General features: G+C 31.3%; 1 protein-coding gene across 4 annotated transcripts in view; it reads left to right on the forward strand.

Moving 5' to 3' along the window:
- The window catches only part of BRINP3 (BMP/retinoic acid inducible neural specific 3), a 381,312-nt gene that overhangs the window by 19,975 nt on the left and 340,970 nt on the right, over nucleotides 1–20,367 (forward strand). For 3 of the 4 annotated variants that reach the window (XM_025991327.2, XM_025991328.2, XM_025991326.2), the window contains exon 2: nucleotides 5,472–5,757. The exons of the other annotated variant lie outside the window; for it this stretch is intronic. In XM_025991327.2, the coding sequence (XP_025847112.1) occupies nucleotides 5,522–5,757 (236 nt within the window). In that variant the 5' untranslated portion in view covers nucleotides 5,472–5,521. The remainder of the gene's footprint in view (nucleotides 1–5,471; nucleotides 5,758–20,367) is intronic. 4 annotated transcript variants of the gene reach the window in all.

The following is a 20,367-nucleotide window of genomic DNA, read 5'->3' on the forward strand; positions in this document are numbered from 1 at the left end:
GAAGAGGGAAAAATAAAACAAAATGAGAGAGGGAGACAACCCATAAGAGACTCTTAATCATAGGAAACAAAATGAGGGTTGCTGGAGGGGAAGGGATTGGGGGGATGGGGAAACTGAGTGATGGACATTAAAGAGGGTATGTTAAGTAACGAGCACTGGGTACTATATAAGACTGATGAATCATTGACCTCTACCTCTGAAACTAATAATATACTCTATGTTAATTAATTGAATTTAAATAAAAAATATTTGGCTTAAAAATTTGAATATATGTCATGTATGAGATAAGAAAATCAGAAAGAGAAAAAAATAGAGAATGTTGATTTTTTAGTTGATAGAGAATTGGTTTCTAACAAGGATTACCATAGGCCATGTGTTCTGCCTTATATAAAGCCATCCTCAGTTGATCGTAAGTTTCTGAGGATCAAAGCAGTATTTTTATTTCTATTTTTAATTTATTTTGTTATCTTTTTAGGATTTATTCATTTATTTTAGAGGAAAGAGAGCACATACACAAGTACACATGAGCGGGAGGTGTGGGAGGGGGACAGAGGGAGGGGGAACGAAGATTTAGCAGACTCCTTGCTTGACTATAGAGCCCATTCATGAGCTTCCATTCCACAACCACGATACATGGCCTGAGTCAAAACCAAGAGTAGGCCCTTAACTGACCTAGACACACAGGTGCCCCTCAAAAGCAAGATTTTTAATGATACCTGTCATCCTGCTTCATATCAAAATATATCAGGGTATTTTGCACATTGTAATGATAACTAATATTTACCTTTTTATTGTGCTTTTCTTTATTAGTAGTTCTACCAAATATATATATATATATATATATATATATATATATATATATATATATAAACAATTACTACTTGGGAAAACTATTGAAAATTTACTGTTAGAAATATATTTTAACTCTCCATTCATTTACTTATACAGTTTATTTAGCAGATATTTACTTCAAAGCTAATATTTATTCTAATATATATTATTTGATATATGGTAATATAATAATATGCTATATATTTTAATAGATTCTGAGAGTATGTAATACAAATATATTTATTTTATAATAATAAAATGATTGCAATATTTTTGTTTTGTAGAATAATATATATTCCATTAAACTATTAAGGAAGAATGTAGCCTTTTAATAAATACAATCATTTTGGGAAATGGAGACTTTATTTTGAGGATTTTTTTGAGGATTTTTTATATTTACAAACTCCAATATTAGTGATCATGAATATTAAAGAGCTATTCCATAGAGCAATGTAGCAATCGCTGAAGATGAGGAATTTGGAAAATGAATGTATGACCTGGAGCAAAGAGTCAATTTTCCTTAGATCCTTGTTCTACACAAAAAAAGAATAAAATAAGGATTGAGAAATAGTGAGAGTATAAGATATGGTAAAATGTAAATAATTGGTAGCTGAAGGATATATGTGTTTACTGTACAAGCCTCTAAACTTTTCTGTGGGTTTTAAATTTTCAAAATTAAGGAAAAATAAATCTCTTTGATACAACTATTTTATGAAGCTTCTTTGCATATTTAAGATTTTAAATGGATTTCCTTAAGAAACTATTTTGGACATGTTAGCAGCAAAAATCAGTTCAAATACAAATCTAAAAGAAGAAATCATATACTATGCAAAATTAATTGTTCAACAAATAGTAGTAATTAGTATTGAATATTCAATTAGATAGTAGTCTAAAAGATGAACCTCTATGACATGACACACCAATCTAAAAGATATTAAGTTGAAGTCAATAATTCATAATTTTCTTATCTTTGTAATTTCAGTTATACTAGAAATTCATTTGTAATATTATAGAACATATTTTCTAAGTTCCAATATTTCATGAATTTCAAATACATATGATAAGTTAATATTTTAGGTAAAAATAATGTACTGTCCTCTGGAATAGGATAAAGGAGAGTCAATGAGGAGAAATATTTTGTTGTGTTTTCGTCTTCCTGACATTTTTGGGTATTTGCAAGTAATAAAGTTGTGTGAGTTGATAATGTTCCCACTGAACTTTATTTGGTGAGAATTTGTTATAAGAAAAGGCCATGTACCAAATATCCATCATATAAACAATGTGATATTTTCTTCCTCTTAATTTTTGGAAAAGAAAAATTTGATCAATATTTTTAATTAAATAATGCTTTTAATTAAATGATGCTTTTTAAATATGACCTTAATGTTTTTGCTTTTTAAATGTTTTTGTTGTGTTTTTTTTTGTTATTCATAAAATACACCTTTACATATTTCAGAATATACTGTGCATTGACATTGTAGTTTCCTTAGTTGGCCTCTTAGGAACTTAGAAATAGTAAATTCAAGATTATTTTGCCATTTCCTTATACTCCAGGTAGTGAAATTGGTGAATTCACTTATTAGTTTAATGACTCTTACTTTCATTCATTGGACCTCATGATTTCCCTTCTTTAGTAATATCTCTACATGTAGCTGGTTATCTCAGTAGCGACCTGTGAGGTTCTCAAAGGGACCATATTCAGTACTTTTGAAACTGGCAATCTATATCATAAACTCATCTCTCACCCGAGGACAAAAACTGTTATTATTCCAAACCAAATAAAGGAACCAATTCAGGTGGTTCAGTAATATTTTAAAATTTACTACTCATTTACAAATGTACATTTGCCTACTTTCATAACAGACTAGATGAATGGAGTCTTTTTTTTTTTTTTTTTTTTTTTGTGAACATTGAATCTAATGGCCATTTGTCCTAAGGATTTTGAAAGCATACATTCTGGCCTTAATGTATTCTAACTCTACTTTTCTCCCTGTTTTGTAATTCTTAAAGGCAGTGTCTTTAAGATGGCTTGAGTTGAAATGTCAAGTAGTGTAGTTTGATTATTGTTCCTGTCTTTTAAAAGACTTTATAATTGTAATGATTTCCAAGAGATCCCCCAAATTAGTGTAAATTTGGGCAGGATGAAATTCTCATAATCTCATTGCTAATAAACTTTCAGGAAAACCCACGGCTGAGCAGAAGTAGGAGCATGCACCCAAATTAGAAGTAGAAGAAACAGAAATAATTAAAACCTAATTCCAGTATTTTTAGGTAGTTCCCACACACATAACATAAAATCTTTCCATTTTCCTCTGTGTTAAGATTAGAAAATATGCTAACCATGAAACTTCTTTAGCACATTTGGTAAAGAAAATAAATACAATGGTTCTGGGCACTATACTGAAAAATGCAAACCAAACGTCATTTGTATACTACTTTCTTAATGCTGTGTGTCTTACAAAATCATGAGCTGCAGCAGAAAGAGCTAGTTTTAATTTTATAGTATATAATTATATGATTTGATATCAGCATGGAATATACTTTGAAGCATTCCTAATGTTCTTCCAACATTCTAGTCACTGTTCTAAGTGCCTACATAAGAAAATATAACTTTTTTGCAATAATGATTAAATGTTTCTGGTTTGAAAAGTTCTTTTTTTTTTTAATTTTTATTTATGATAGTCACAGAGAGAGAGAGAGAGAGAGAGAGAGAGAGAGGCAGAGACACAGGCAGAGGGAGAAGCAGGCTCCATGCACCGGGAGCCCGATGTGGGATTCGATCCCGGGTCTCCAGGATCGCGCCCTGGGCCAAAGGCAGGCGCCAAACCGCTGCGCCACCCAGGGATCCCCATGTTTCTGCTTTGAATATATTTGATCAACAGAAAAAATGTGTTTAACAAAGGTAAATATTTATTAGTCACAAGTGCACTATACCATCCAATTAAATATAGTAATAACTGTTTATGAATATAAGTGAAATATAATAATTTTAAGATAAGTGGTATAGTTCCCACACAAGAAACAAAATATAAAAGTATATATTTTCTTTATCAGCATTAGAAATTCTGAATTGAATCATCTGACAATGCCATCTTTATACAAGTAATTGATGGAGGCCTGGAAACTCCCAACTGATATTCCAAAATCTATTATATGATGTTATACTTTATGAATTTTTAAAGTGTCTTGACTTGTAAGACTTCCTATGTTGTTTACAAAAGAGGCCATTGTTTAATCATCACAATAGAGCAACTTTCATGATTGGGGCAACTCATATAGTATGTGGGCATTAGTTCTTCTAATTGTGTATTGTGTATGACTGGATCTGATGACCTAGGTCAGTCATATTGTATCATTGGTTGAGATATTTTATAGTTGTAAAAGTATTGCTGTATGCCTTTCCTATATAAATAGTTTAAGATTAAATTATGCATTATAGGATTATAACTAGAATGCAAATTAAAAATGTCAATTGCCCTATCCAAACACCAAATATGGCAACTATTATAATTAAAATATTTTACTTAATACTGTGCATTTTGATTCCTTTCTAAAGAGATTTTACTGACTAAAAACTCTCACAATCACACTTTTTCATTAGTCAGAGTTTATATACTATACAGTTCTATGTGCTATAAATAATGATAATCTAAAAGATTGGTGAAGATGGAAAGTAAAATTGAATTCAAATATTTGTAGAATATTTTGTGTAGTATATAGATACTGCATCATCTGCTCTGTGTAAAATCGTTTATATTATACCACATTGGGATTTCATTTCTTGGTACTTTATTTCTGAATGCTTATGAAATTAATGTATGTGGTTTCATAGCTTATGTATAATCTGCATTGTCTTAGTTTTTGTGTGTATTTGAATTTTGTAGGTATGCCTATTTATCTCATGAATATGACATGGATGCACATTAAAGTTTTTTAAAGGTCCTAGAAATAGTTTATTATTATTCTGCTTTAAAAATCTGGGAAGTTTGTCCCTAATAGATGAATAATGGAAAAAAATATCTGAGAAAACACATAGACCTTCCCTCCCACTCATCACCCCACACATCCATCCATCCATCTATCTATATATAGAGATAGATGGTAGGTAGATAGATAGACACACATACATAAACACAATAATTTATTTATGTATTATTAAGCCCTTAATTTTATTCCATTTTGGTCTCATATTATGGAAATGACTACCTGAATATCTTTGATTCATTTTAAAGCATTTTTTCTAGGACAATTCAAGTAAACAATAAAATACACTTATATTACAATGTATTACACAATTTATGAAATAAATAAACATATACAATATTTATTTTGAAAGTGTCCAATGTTGTAAACATCTAAGCAAAAAAGAAGAAGTATTCGTCAAAACCAATTATGGTTGTACGACACTGTTATGACAAAGTCTGTTATGACTCAGTGACCTATTTTCCAATGAATAAAAAAGGAACATAGAGCTTTCAAAAAATGAAATTATTTTGTTTTACTGATTATTCAATTTTGCTATCATCTAATTTAACACAATGATACTAGATTTAAAAAGAAAGGAATTTGCCACCTCAGCACCTTAATTGATAGAACAGAATCTTCTAGGGGCTAACTAATTGCCTGTGTATTTTGTCTAGGTGTTGAGGGAAAGCTAAGAGAATGAAGGCTCTAAATCCCCAGTGGAAGCATGATATGGCGGAGCAGAGCTGGTGCTGAATTGTTCTCTCTGATGGCTCTATGGGAGTGGATAGCCCTGAGTCTTCAATGCTGGGTTTTAGCGGTTGCTGCTGTTTCGGATCAGCATGCCACAAGCCCCTTCGACTGGCTCCTCTCTGATAAGGGACCCTTCCATCGTTCACAGGAATACACAGATTTTGTGGACAGAAGCCGGCAGGGATTTAGCACAAGATACAAGATATACAGGTATGAAGCAAAGGGAAAGCAATTATAGATATCTTCCTTGAAGGTTGTGTGTAAATAAGTTTCTCTAAGGGAAAGCTTCAGATGGGAAAGGGTTATTACCAGAAGGGTTATTATTTACCATTCACAGTAGTATTGTTTTCTTGCTATTTAAGAGTATTTCTTATAGATGTAGCAAACTATTAAAAACAAAACAAAACCAAAAAGTAGTAATGGTGACCAGTTGTGCATCACCCTCAAATTGTAGGAGTGTCACATTTCTTAAAGTAAATTCCAATTAACTGTGAGGCTGAGTGTATAATTTTAAATAGCTAAATTTTTAAATGAATTTTCTTGAGATTCTTTTCTACCTTATATCATGCTGTGTTATCTTTTTTTTTTTTTTTTTAGCTTAAATGGAAATGGTATCTTGTACTAGTCACTGAGAAGTTGAGTCACCTCATTCTTTTTCCCCTTAGAGGTAATTGTACGTTCAGAAGCTGGAGAAAATGGCAACGGGTTAAAAAGAAGTAGCAGATAAATGTGACATGATAGCAAAGGCCAAGAAAAAGGAGGGGATTGAGATATATGGCCTTTAACTTTTACTGTTCTTATATATTTGAATATAAATAAGTTACACAAAAGGAGTCATATATTAAATCCAACAGACTGCCTCCTTCTCCCCAGCCCAGCAAATCCATTAAAGAGAGGAGTGTACAAATGGTTGCCTGACTGGATTAGATTGTATTGATCCTTGCCATAAAGAATGTTTTATGTAAAGTTATCAGTCTGGTTTGTTTCTGCATGATAGGAATTCACAATTCCCAGCAGTTGGTTTAGCATTTATGTAGAAACAAAACTTAGCATTGTATTTTTGTGTCTGTATCTATGTAGATACTGTTACATAAGTATTTTATTTTATGTTGTATGTGCAGCAGAGGGCACTGTGCTTCTGGTCTGTATGTAGTCTTTTATACAGCATTGTGAGAAATTTGTAAGTCCTATCAGCAATGCATATTTACAGAACAGACTGAAGGTACTGAACAAGTTCCATGAAATCTACTGCTCTATGTGTGCGTGTGTATGCGTGTGTTTAATAAGAACTCCCTTAGTCTAAGAAGCCAGAGCACAGTCACAAGTCTATAGAAAGACTTACCTTAATTTTTTAAAAATGACATGACAAATATTAAAGATTTTCTTTCTGAGATGCAGAAGGAAACAGTCAATATAAGATGATTCTAGCTTTATTCCTTTTTACATGTGTTTGTTGGTTTTGCCAGATTTCCTTTACAAATTATGTGGAGCTACTTGAATTTAAGATTGTAAGAATGTCTAATTAGTTTCAGCATTCTGCAAAAGGTTTTTTTCAGTCTGTCAAACAAACTAATTCAGAGCATGTCTCCAGGATCTATTGGCATCTCTATTGGGAGTTATGAGGTGTTGTATGGTGTGTGATTATTTGGTTCAGCTTATTGGTCAGTGAGCTGTGAGTTGAAAACATGGCTTGACATGTCTTTAGAGGTTCTAAATTGAATCAAAGAGACATTACTTGGATCACCATAGTGAAAGGTAATGAAAAATAATGCCTTGGGATGTTGCCTAGCTCATATATTCCCTTTAGTCTGTATGGCACTATATTCTTAAAGATCTTCATTAGCCCTATATTTCTCATCCTTCCTATCTCTTTGCCTTTGTGGTTTGGATAAACACGTATGGGATTTGTCTGTTTATAAACAGTGGAACATGGCATCCTTTCGCCCATGTCCAGAGCAGGCTTTAACTAATGTTACCTTTGAAACTTTACTTAATGGTGCTATATTCATTGATGGTTGCTATACAATAACCACTATATTTATGAGGATTTCTTTGTGTCAGAACGGTAAGATATTTCATCTATTCAACTAGTATTTACCTAAATTTCAAAGAATTCTGCTTACCTATGCATCCAATATAATGGATCAGTATTTTTTCTGGTGAAGTTAACTTTGTTTCTGAGCTATTAGAGAATCTCAAATCCAAGGATAAGAATAGCTTTTGATTGTTGTTGTTTTACTTTAAAAAATACTTGTCTTAAACAATAATTATTAGAGAGTTTATCTTTTATCAATGTTTGCCCTGAAAGATAGAATTTGTATTTAAGTATTCTATAGCTGGAAAATCAATATTTTTCCATATTAAGCACTAGATTAATCATTTTGAAAGACCACATAAATTCAAAAAGTGATCAGCCAAATTCTACTAGTGTTTATTATTCCTGTCATAAGCTCCTTCACGAGGGGCGTTGCATTGATATAGTTTCTGAAAGGCACTAGTTCTAAATGTAAAACATATTAAGCCTGTTGAAATAATTAGGTCAGATCTCTTTCAGTTGTCTTCATTTTATCTCCTCCTGCAACATATTTTTCTTTTGACCTCAAATATACAATAGTAAGATCATAACCCATTGAACATTTTTACTAGGATCATAGTCAAGGCTTTGAGGGAGACAGTGCCATTATTTTCATGACAAAGTGCATTTTAGGCAATTAACAGGGCTTATATTTGTATTTTTTAATATTTTATTTATTTATTCATGAGAGACACCCACAGAGAGAGAAAGAGAGAGAGAGAGAGGCAGAGACAGATACACAGGCAGAGGGAGAAACAGGCTCCATGCAGGGAGCCCATGTGGGATTGGATCCTGGGTCTCCAGGATCACACCCTGGGCTGAAGGGGGTGCTAAACCACTGGGCCACTAGGGCTGCCCTTATATTTGTATTTTTAAATTAGAATGTTATAATTATAAAGAATTTTTAGATTTTTGTTCTGAAACAACACTATGACTTAAGAAATGATTATTTTGTGAGTAGATTATTGAATTGAAGGATCTAGAATGACTTTGCTAACACTTAACTTGTTATTTGTTAACCCTAAAAGTTGGGTTTTTAGCCATCTTTCCCTCTTAGCTGAAGATTGATAATAGAACCTAAGCAGAGGCCTTTTAAGTACTCTAACTTCTAGAAAATAAGCTATGCTTGGGGAAAGTTTGTCCAGTAGAAAACCTAGAATAGCAGCACACCTAGTTCCGTAATAACTTGGAGCCATGTCATTGGTTATTATGTTCTAGAAATAACCCTTAGGCAATATGGCCACCAGCAAATGCATAGTTTCTTCCAGGCCTGGAGGTTCTCATTCATTTAATAAATTATAAGAGCTCTGGATAAAGGACTCACTTTTAGTAACTCAAACAGGGTTATCTTAAATCACAGCTATAAGTTCTATAGTCGGATGAGGTGATTTTTATTTCCATAAAAGAAACATTTTACATATGTAGATCTTCAAATATGGTGATACAAAATAAAAGCCTTTTTTTCTTTGCCAAACTTCTACTGTTCTTTGTTTAAGCACATGTGCAAGTGATTCATAGGAAAAATGATGATGCTTTTCTTATAATCTTCCAAGATAAAATAAAAATGTCATATTACTCATATTACTACAACTTAGTTACTTCCTCGAAGTAATTTTTCAAAACCAAATTTAAGTGAGAATAAGACACAATTGAAATAAATGCTGTGCCTTATTGGTCTTCATGGTTATGTTCTCTGAAAAAATATATTTAAAAATGGTTTGCAAAGGACAAGATAATCTCGAAAGATAAATAAATGTATGGACATTTCATATATGACAGGGGTATATGAAATAGTATATGGGAAAGGGTGAGTATATTAATAAATGGTGTGCAATTTGGGTAGCATGTGAGGAAAGCAGAAATCAGATCACTTCCTCATACCGTATATATAAATCTACTTTATATTGGAATAAAGATCTACATAAGAGAAGCAAAAATGTTGTTTCTAGGAGATAACAGAGGAAAATATTTTCATGATATTGGGATATATAAGAATTTCTTAAAATACCAGCCATTAAACTTAAAAAAATACTGATCAATTTAGGTATGTTAACATATATACAGTAACAGGAACAAAGCCACCAGTAGCAGCATGGATGAATCTCCAAATCAAAATGTTAAGTGAAAGAAACAACACAGGAAAATTTGCACATGATATGACCCTACTATAAGAAATTCACTGAACTAAATTATATTATTTAGAAATATATATGCAAAAATGATTGATAAACCTAAAGAAAAGCAAGGAAAAGACTATAACAAAAATCAAGATAACAATTATCTCCATGGTGAGGTAAGAAGGATAGGATTTTTAGTGTAGAACATGAGGGATTTCTAAAGTAATGACAATACTGAATTTCTTAAAGTGGGTGATCATTATACTGGTGTTCTTTAGTTTCCAAATACTGGTTTTAGATAGTTATTATTTTATATTTCAAAATATAAAAAAAATTTAAATGTAAGTAAATATTGTGTTAACCTTGAATTGAAAAATTGAAATCCTCAAATTAAGTAAATTAACTCTTTCCTTTGAATTGTTCTCAAATTCAGTATTTATTATTAAAGTTTATTAAACTCCAATAAATTTTATAGAAATGTTTAGTTATAAGAACAATAGATGCTCCATTATAGTTTCATATCTTTATATGTATTCATTCATGTAAAGTAAAATTTTTTATTGTTTATTGTTTACAAAGACCTTCCATATTTTTATATGTTATTTTTTTCTATAGCCTTTCAGTGAATGGCATTATTTTTTTAAAGATTTTATTTATTCATTTGAGAAAGAGAGAGAGCAAATGAGTGCACAACTTGAAGGGATGGGAAGACAGAGAGGTGGACTCCCCACTGAGAAAGGATCCTGATTTGGGGACTTAGGACTCTATTCTAGGTCCTGACTCAGGGCTCAATCCAGCACTGTGAGATCATGACCTGAGCCAAAAGCAGATGCTTAATGGACTAAGCCACCCATTGATGGCATTATTATAGCAATTTCAAAATGATAACATTCAGAGATTTTAAATAATATATCTACATCAACAAATATTAAAAACTTGTATTTCTGATTCAAAGTCAATGACCATTTTACTAGAATTAAAAAACAGAAACAAAAATAAGTCCTCATAGATAATGGGCTAAATCTTTTTGATAGTTAAAACCCGAAATCATTATACCACTCTTGTTTCTATGTTTGCATGTATTAAACAGTTTTGCTCAATAAATATATCCTTCTGTCTAACATGTATACTGTTGCCAGAGACCTAATAAAAAATTGTGTAATATTATTGCATGTAAGGTTCCCAATGTATCTAGCCTTCCCATCTCAACCACCTTGTGTATTTTCTCCCTCACTAACTTTGGGCTTGTCTACCCATGTTGCATCAGTTGATGTGACATCAGCAAATACGACGCAGGCAAAATCTTATGAAGTGCTTGTGTCCTGGGCTTGCCCTGAATCTTATCTGAAACTACTCTGTGATGAATTTTCCTCTAGACCAGTAGAGGACCCAAGGCCACATGGAGCAGAGAAGAACCGAACCAGTTGATGTTCTCTGGACCTGATAGGTATCAGATAGAAACAATCACTGGACAAGTAATAAGGCCATTTAAAAATATTCAGCTCAAGCTGAATATTTCTACCAGAAACCTGAAAATACATGTGTAACCGAGTCATAGGAATAGAACCATTTTGCTGGGCTCAGACATTTATTGCTCATTCATTTACAGAATCATCAAAACAAACAAAACAAAATAAAAACAACTTGTTTTAAGCCTCTACATTTGGTGAACCTTTCCATGTACCACATGTAATTGATGAAAGTATTCTTCATCAGGAATATAAATTAGACAGGTATTTATTAATGACATCATAAATCATATAAAATGGTAAAGATAACATTTATTATAAAAAGCTGCTTTATTTAAGAATGCACACATTTTAAAAATAAAGACTAAGAGAATTCTGGCTAAAAATGTCTTTCAAATAGCAATTCCTGACATAATCACTTCAAATTTCCCACTAGATTATGAGGAATTCATGGAAGGAGATGAGGTTGGGAGGAAGATGAAAACTCCTATCAATGCAAGAAAAACTATAAAGTTGATACACAATTTTCTGCCAATGAAAGGCATTTCAGTAGTTAGGAGAATCAGTGATTAGCAAACACATTTAAATGCTTAAGATAGAGCAAGCCAAATAGTTTTGACAAATGTCATACTTAACCTTAAATCTAGTTAGGTCCTACATCATTATCAGCTACCCGCTGAGAAATCCAGAGTTGGCACATAGTAGAAACTGTGCAGCCCTCTCTCTGTTGCAAAGACCCTGCTTTGTGATGTAAGCAGAATATAAATAATTGATCTCTCTTTTTTCTGGTTTTGGAATTAAGGTGATGCCGGCCTCATAGAATGAATTTGGAAGTACTCCATCTCTTTCTATCTTTCCAAACAGCTTTAGGAGAATAGGTATGGTTTCTTCTTTAAACATTTGATAGAATTCCCCTGGGAAGCCATCTGGCCCTGGACTTTTGTGTCTTGGGAGATTTTTGACGACTGCTTCAATTTCCTCCCTGGTTATTGGCCTGTTCAGGTTTTCTATTTCTTCCTGCTCCAGTTGTGGTAGTTTGTGGCTTTCCAGGAATGCGTCCATTTCTTCTAGATTGCCTGATTTATTGGCGTAAAGCTGTTCATAATATGTTTTTAAAATCGTTTGTATTTCCTTGGTGTTGGTAGTGATCTCTCCTTTCTCATTCATGATTTTATTAATTTGAGTCTTCTCTCTCTTCTTTGTAATAAGGCTCTTTAATAATTCTTTCAAAGAACCAACTCCTGGTTTTGTTGATCTGTTTCACAGTTCTTCTGGTCTCGATTTCGTTGAGTTCTGCTCGAATCTTTATTAACTCTCTTCTTCTGCTGGGTGTAGGTTCTATTTGCTGTTTTTTCTCTAGCTCCTTTAGGTGTAAGGTTAGCTTTTGTATTTGAGTTCTTTCCAGTTTTTGGATGGATGCTTGTATTGTGATGTATTTCCCCCTCAGGACTGCTTTTGCTGCATCCCAAAGATTTTGAATGGTTGTATCTTCATTCTCATTAGTTTCCATGAATCTTTTTAATTCTCCCTTAATTTCCTGGTTGACCCTTTCATCTTTTAACAAGATGGTCCTTAAACCTCCATGTGTTTGAAGACCTTCCAAACTTGTTGTGATTTAGTTCTAATTTCAAGGCATTATGGTCTGAGAATATGCAGGGGATGATCCCAATCTTTTGGTATTGGTTAAGACCTGATTTGTGACCTAGTATGTGGTCTATTCTGGAGAAAGTTCCATGTGCACTTGAGAAGAATGTGTATTCAGTTGCGTTTGGATGTAAAGTTCTGTAGATATCTGTGAAATCCATCTGGTCCAGTGTATCATTTAAAGCTCTCGTTTCTTTGGAGATGTGTTTAGAAGACCTATCGAGTGTAGAAAGTGCTAGATTGAAGTCACCAAGTATAAGTGTATTATTATCTGAGTATTTCTTCACTTTGGTTATTAATTGATTGATATATTTGGCAGCTCCCACATTCGGGGCATATATATTGATGATTGTTAAGTCCTCTTGTTGGATAGATCCTTTAAGTATGATATAGTGTTCCTTTTCATCTCTCACTACAGTCTTCAGGGTAAATTTTAGTTTATCTGATATAAGCATGGCTACCCCTGCTTTCTTTTGAGGACCATTTGAATGGTAAATGGTTCTCCTACCTTTTATTTTCAGGCTGTAGGTGTCCTTCTGTCTAAGATGAGTCTCTTGTAGACAGCAAATAGATGGGTCCTGCTTTTTTATCTCTTTTTTTAAACTGTTGTTTAAATTTCAGTTAGTTATCATTCAGTGTAATATTAGTTTCAGATATAGAATTTAGCGATTTAATACTTACATTATTTCTCTTTTCTTACCATGTTTGGAAATGGTAGTTCCCCAAAATAATATGGTAGATAGAGATGTGCAAGTTAAATACGACCCATATATTATGTGGGACATACTTACACTAAAAAATCCATTTGCTGGTTATTTAAATTAGAATTTAACTGGCTGTAAATTTTTTTTCCTCTAGCTGGTAACTTTATGAGGAAAAGAGATGCTTACTGACATTCAGATTATGTATCAATGACAAGGACTCTCAGAAGTAAATTAGAAATAAAAAGAGAAAAAAAAAAAGTCTGAATGTAGTTAATAGAGTCTCTCATGGACTTTTCTTGTTCACCCTATCAGAGAAATTAATGTCAGGGGAACTCCTGCATTAGACGAAGACAGCTATACACCAGTGCACTCTCCAGTAATCTAAGATTGAGTGGGAAAAAGTGATTTACATGTTGTCTTTTAACAAAATCTGTGTATTGATAGAGCTCTCCATTTTATGTCAGATAAATGAAATAAGACAGTAATAGCACCTTTGGGTTTGCAGTGCATGACAGAGTGCCTGCCACATTGTAGGGAGACTATGCTCACAGAATGAAGAAATGAACAAATAAAAAAACCCTGCAGAACAAAAGTAATAAAAAAATTACCATAAGAATTCAGTGGAAGAGATGACCTCTTTATGATTCCCCCCTCAGTACACACATATGCAAGTATTGCATACATGTACACTTTATCTTCTCTGTAGGTTGTAAGAAACTTTGAAATCTACAAAACAGAAGAGATGGTTAGGAAAAATAATCTGAAAAGAAACGGGTATTGGGTAAGGTAGCATAATAATGCAAGTAAATCAAATGCAGCATTAAGCATAAAGCCACATTAAAGACCATTACTCACAGTAAATGTAAGAATTGAGAGGATCGTCATGAGATTGCATGGAAATATTAAAATATAATTATTGGAGGATGTAATATTTAACATGAGATATCATGATTAAACCATGTAAGTCTATAAGCTCAATTAATAGAAATAAATACCTAGAAGAAAGGCCATGTTAAAGACAGAGCAAAATCTTAAAAAAAACTTTTTAAGTGAAGAATCAAACTTTATATTTATTTCAATTCTGAAAATAGAAACTGGAAAGAATAGGTTTCAATGTCATTACAAACCTTAAGGGTAGCAAATGGTAGACACAAAAAGCATCATACATATCTTAAAACTTACTGCTACATATAAAAAGTAAAAAAAGACAATGATAAATATAACTTAAGACAAGGTGATTGCAGAAAAACTAAACATATGGTTAGTGTAATGGATGTATATATTTCAAGGTCTAAACATTAAGACTGTATTTAGATTTTTTGAATATGCCACTTACAGCAGTTGCCTAAAACAAAATTAACCCTAACATAAAAGCCAAACAGATGATCAATTAATTCTCTTATAATACTACCTAATAAATAATATATTATACTAGACCTTCTAAAGGAAGTTAAAAAACATAGCTGTCACATGAAATTTTAATCTACTATATTTATTCTTCATAGATTACCACACCAAAAAAAATCAGTATAAGAGTGGGAAAAAGCAGATAACTTGAGTATTGAATCTAGTGCAATTGTATAGAGTGCAATATAGAATTGTACATACTGAACATATAATGCTAAACATGTGATATACTTCTTAAACACATATATGAGATATTTATGAAATTTTATTTATTTTATCCACACAAAAATTTTCAACACAATGTATCTCCCTACATTTTAGAGTTTTTTTAAGTCTTACCACATAGCCTTAAGACTAGTTATTTTGAATATACATTTAGAGAAATTCTTTTAACTATTTGGTCATAAAATTTAAAATTCAGAGAATTAATGACAATAAAGATGATTTTATTTTAAAATATATTTAATATTGTGAGAAATTCTTTCATACTTTTTTCATATACAAAGTTAAATAAAACAAACAAAAAACTCAGCTCCAAAACTCCAAAATAGAAAGTAGAGCTCAAATGATTTCTCTGTAATTTTACTTTTTTAAAATAGAAACCTGTGGAGTATAGAGACTACAAGTAAATTTATCAAAGTGTTTGCTTTACTTCTGGTTGGAAAGTTCTATAGATTTTTTCTTTCATTTTTCTTTATTAAGTATGTCTGATTCTATGATCAGACAAGTTACTTAATGCCATTAAAATATTAAGTGAGACATACTTGCAAAATGACTTCCAAATAATTAACGATGAAATTATGAGAATTTACTAGGATTATTTAGATAAAAGTTAAAAATAAAGTTTAAAAGGGGAAAACTCTTTGAGTTTTTGAGTCTTTACACTTCTTTTTGAAGTATTATAAAAAAACTTTATATCATGAAGAACTATAAAATAAGTCAGCAGTGTTTAATAGAATAAGGAAAAGAAGAGGTGGAAATAAATATTTTGTTTTCATTATGTGATTGTACTTTCATATATGACTTCATTTAATCGTCCAAATAACCCTCATATAATGATTCCCATTTTACAGCTTAACAAATAAAAACAAAACTGTTGTCCTTCAGTTTACTCATAGTATTCCTAAATGTCTCTTTCATTGTACTTATAGTACTGCACTAAAATCACGTGTTGACTCCTTGAACTGTAAATGCCTTCAATGCAGGACTTTTTCATCTTTCTGATTTATTTCTATATTATTATTATTACTATTATTATTATATCTATATTATTCTATTTTTATATTTTTATTTATGTTTATATTCCTGGATCAAGCCAGTTGTACACCCATCAAAGACGTCAGCTTTACATTTGGGACTGCTTGGTTTCAAAATCAATGCTCATGCCATTGAAAAGATCCCCTCTTGACTGTAAGTAGGGAGATATGAATTGTTTTCTATCTTTGTTACTAACCAACGGTGCTACCTCAGAATTATAAATTAATTTCTCAGACTTCAGTATCCTTTTTTAGTATAGTTAAGGGTGCACTAGATCTCTAAAGATCCTTTGAATTATAAAGTTTTATGCTTCTAATCTAAAAGTGAAATGGGAAAATTATCAGAACAAATAGTTAAGCATTAAATTAAAAAATCAATTATGGTTAATTCTGCTATGTGTATTATTCTGTCTTTTGCAAAGTCATTTATAGATACTTTTTAAAGAGTGTGTCTGAGAATCTTTCATATTACTCTGTTTATGCATACTTCAATAGAAATTTTGTAATAAATCCCCCCCACATACCACTCAAATTATTTTCTATTTCTCATATGTTCTACTGAAACTGTAATGGAAGGAATCTATTTTTCCTAGTTGTTTGACTTTCTACAAATCTTTGCACTAATGTGGTAGCACACTTTACAGTGCAGTGATAAATTAGGGAGAGTGTTCTAGATAGTGATTTTATACATAAATAACCTAAATTTATTTGCTTTTGATATTTATCAACAACTCTATTTAGTTACATCTCTAATTTTGAGATTAAATCATATAATAAATTTAAAATTTTATTATTTAATTATAATTCACAATCAACTATACATATGAATTTGTACTTTATCTCTCCTTTAGCAGTCATTGGGAAAATTTTAGTAAGAAATAAGATAGAAATATTAACTTGAAGGCTTAGGAATTATAATTGGTGTTCAGAAAAGCCAGTTCCTAGTGGAGATTGTATATAATCTAGTGATTATAAATAAAAGGCATGCTTTGTCATAATTTCTGTAATTTTTAAGTAATAATTTTTAGTCTAGTAGTGCATTCATGTTTGTTGCTATTAAAATGAGCAAATGAACAGGACTGCCAGTTTACACAATTATTTACAGAACAGGAAATAACAATGATGATTTTTTGGCATTCAAACAAAGAATTTATTATTTTGCCCTCTCTCGTTCCACCTTACTGAAGACTTCAGTGGTCATTATCTCTGTGGTCATCTTCCAATGAAATCACCAAAATGATCAGTATTGTTTTCTTTTGGTATCACTGTTTGGGAGCTTTTGTATTGTTAATATGTATTTTTTTTAAATCAAGCATAATTTCAAAAGTACAAGGTTTAAAAATTGAGGGAAAGAAACCCGAATAATCCTTTTTCTAGGCTTTTTTATGCCTACTTACAATGGACTGTTACTTTAAAAAATCACTTGCATTATATTTCTCATTGTAAGTATGAAAAGGTCCTAAATAACATTTATTATGCCTTTTTCTGCCTTAATATAAAGTAATTAAGGTAATTGCTATTTAATTATAATATTGGAAAATCCAACTTTTAAAATGTTAGTGAAAAGATTAATATTATGATATTATCTCTTTTACTTTAATAAGCATGTAATGTGAATCATAGTAGAAGATTAGATCCTCACCTTCAAATTGTACTTTGCAAAAGTTAAAGCTAAAATTTGTGCTGAGTACTCATTGTTTGTAATAGGTTTTATTTGATTAATATCTATAAGTAGGCTATTCTTTTATAGAGGTAGCACATTTAAAATTTTGGGAGATTACTTTTTCTATAAATTGCTTATTTTTCCCATTATTTTCAATTAGAATCACAATTCCATAATCTGCCTTAGGATGTAAGAATTATCCATAAAGTTCATTCAGTTGAAAGAAGAGCCTTACCATCAATTAATTAGTAATATTTAACCAAGAAATCTGCCTCTCAGACTGAAATGACATATAATAATATGTAGATGTTCAATAAATGTGGTTGAAAAGAATTACACGAAGGATGTTCATATATATACTTTTCATTGGAGTGTAGTTGACATACAATATTATATTTCATGTGTGGAAATAGTGATTTCTACAAATCTCATTATGAAATGCTCACTACAGTAAATGTAGTTACCAGCTGTCACCATACAGAGTATGTCTTTGTTTGCTTGTTTGCTTTGATTTTTAGATTCCACATTTAAGTGAAATTATATGGTATTTGCTTTTATTCTGTCAGACTTATTTTAATTAGCATAATGCCCTCTAGCTCTATCCATGTTGTCACAAATGGTAAGATTTCATTTTTATGGCTGAGTAATATTCCATTTTATTTGTATGCCACATCTTTATCCATTCATCTCTTGATGGACACTTCAGTTGCTTCCATATCTTGACTATTGTAAATAATCTTGCAATAAACATAGAGGTGTATATGTCTTTTTGAATTAGTGTTTTTATTTTCTTTGTGTAAATACCCAGAAGTGGAATTACTGGGTCATATGGTAGTTCTATTTTTAATTTTTTGAGGAAACTGCATACTGTTTTCCAGTGTCTGCACCACTTTGGTGGTGCCCATATCTTTGCCAAAACTTATTATTTTTTTTTTCCTTTGTGATACTATCCATTCTGAGTGGTATGAGGTGATAGCTCATTGTGATTTTGATCTGCATTTCTCCAATGATTAGTGATGCTGAGCATCTTTTCATTTTCTCTTGGCCATGTGTATGTCCTCTTTGGAAAAATGCCTATTCAGGTCCCCTACCCATATATTCTTAATCTCTCTTTCTTCTATTTCTCTAAATATTCTAGTAAACAAAGGCAACACAAAAATATATGATTTATTATTTCAATAAATAGGAAAATGTGAATATACTATTTCAGTTTAAGTGTATGCAGATTTTTTCAATAATTACAGTGAAGTATTATAAATGTATTTTCTCTTACGATTTTCTTAATAACATTTTCTTTTTTCTAGCTTATTTTATTATAAGAATACTATATATTATATGTATACAAAATATTTGTTAATCACCTGTTTATGTTATCCATAAGTCTTCCAGCCAAGAGTAGGCTAAGTTCTGGAGAAGCCAAAAGTTATGCACAGATTCTCAGCTGTGCAGGGGGTCAATGCCTCTAACTATCCCCTTGTTCTAGGGTCAATTATGTATGTATGTATGTATGTACGTATGTATGTATATATACACATTTATATGCACACACTCTGCAGACATATGATTACTTTTTGTGTTGATCTTCCCTTTCTTAAAGTAATTTCTTCCTCTTTCCACATACCTGCAGGCTACCTGTTCTCTTCCTTTTTGTTACAATTGAAAAGAGGCAAAGAGAATGGCCTTACAATGTATTTGCATGTCCTTTTCCTAGCAGACATTTCTCAGGCTGTTCACTTAAATAGATATTAGTAGCTAACTAATTAAACTAACTCTCCTATCAGCCTGAAATTAGCAGAGGCTCTGTTTTGCTGCAGCCTTGTGTGTTGTGTTTTCTTAAAGACATGGTCTACTATCATCCCAAAACATAATAGAAAATTAGATTTAAATAAACACACTCAATTAAAATGTAGAACGTATTTCTTCACAAAATATAATTTTGAAAAGGTTAACAATTATATGAAGATTTTTCACAGTTATCAATTCATCACACATAAAAATACTTTGCCTTGTTTGTTATAAAAAACAAAGAGATAATTTTGGGAATTATCTTTTCAGATAATTTTTCATTTTTCACATTAGAATTAAAAATTCTAATGTTAAAAAAAATTCTAATGTTTAAAAATGCCCTTAAAACCCATCTACTCAAATCATTTTGGTTCTATTGCATGCTGTTTGTTACATCATTGTTTGACATGTGTGTTCATATCTCATATAATGGAATATAAAAGCATTTTAGTCATTTGACAAATCTGTAAAGAATTTTGTTTTTGAACATCGTATATGTTCAAAACATATACACCTTGTTTTTTTTCAAATCTGCACATTTCAAAAGAATGTCTCCTATGTATTCGTTTGCATTACTGATAATTTTAGCTGAATTAAAGTAAAACTAGATTTCTCAGGCACATCATGAGAAACCCTTTCACAACTAGATACATTTCAAATTTTGTAAATGTTCAAACTCCTTTATCAACAATTTCAAAATC

Source organism: Vulpes vulpes, chromosome 5 (genome assembly GCF_048418805.1).
Source record: "Vulpes vulpes isolate BD-2025 chromosome 5, VulVul3, whole genome shotgun sequence".
Classification (NCBI taxonomy): Eukaryota; Metazoa; Chordata; class Mammalia; order Carnivora; family Canidae; genus Vulpes; species Vulpes vulpes.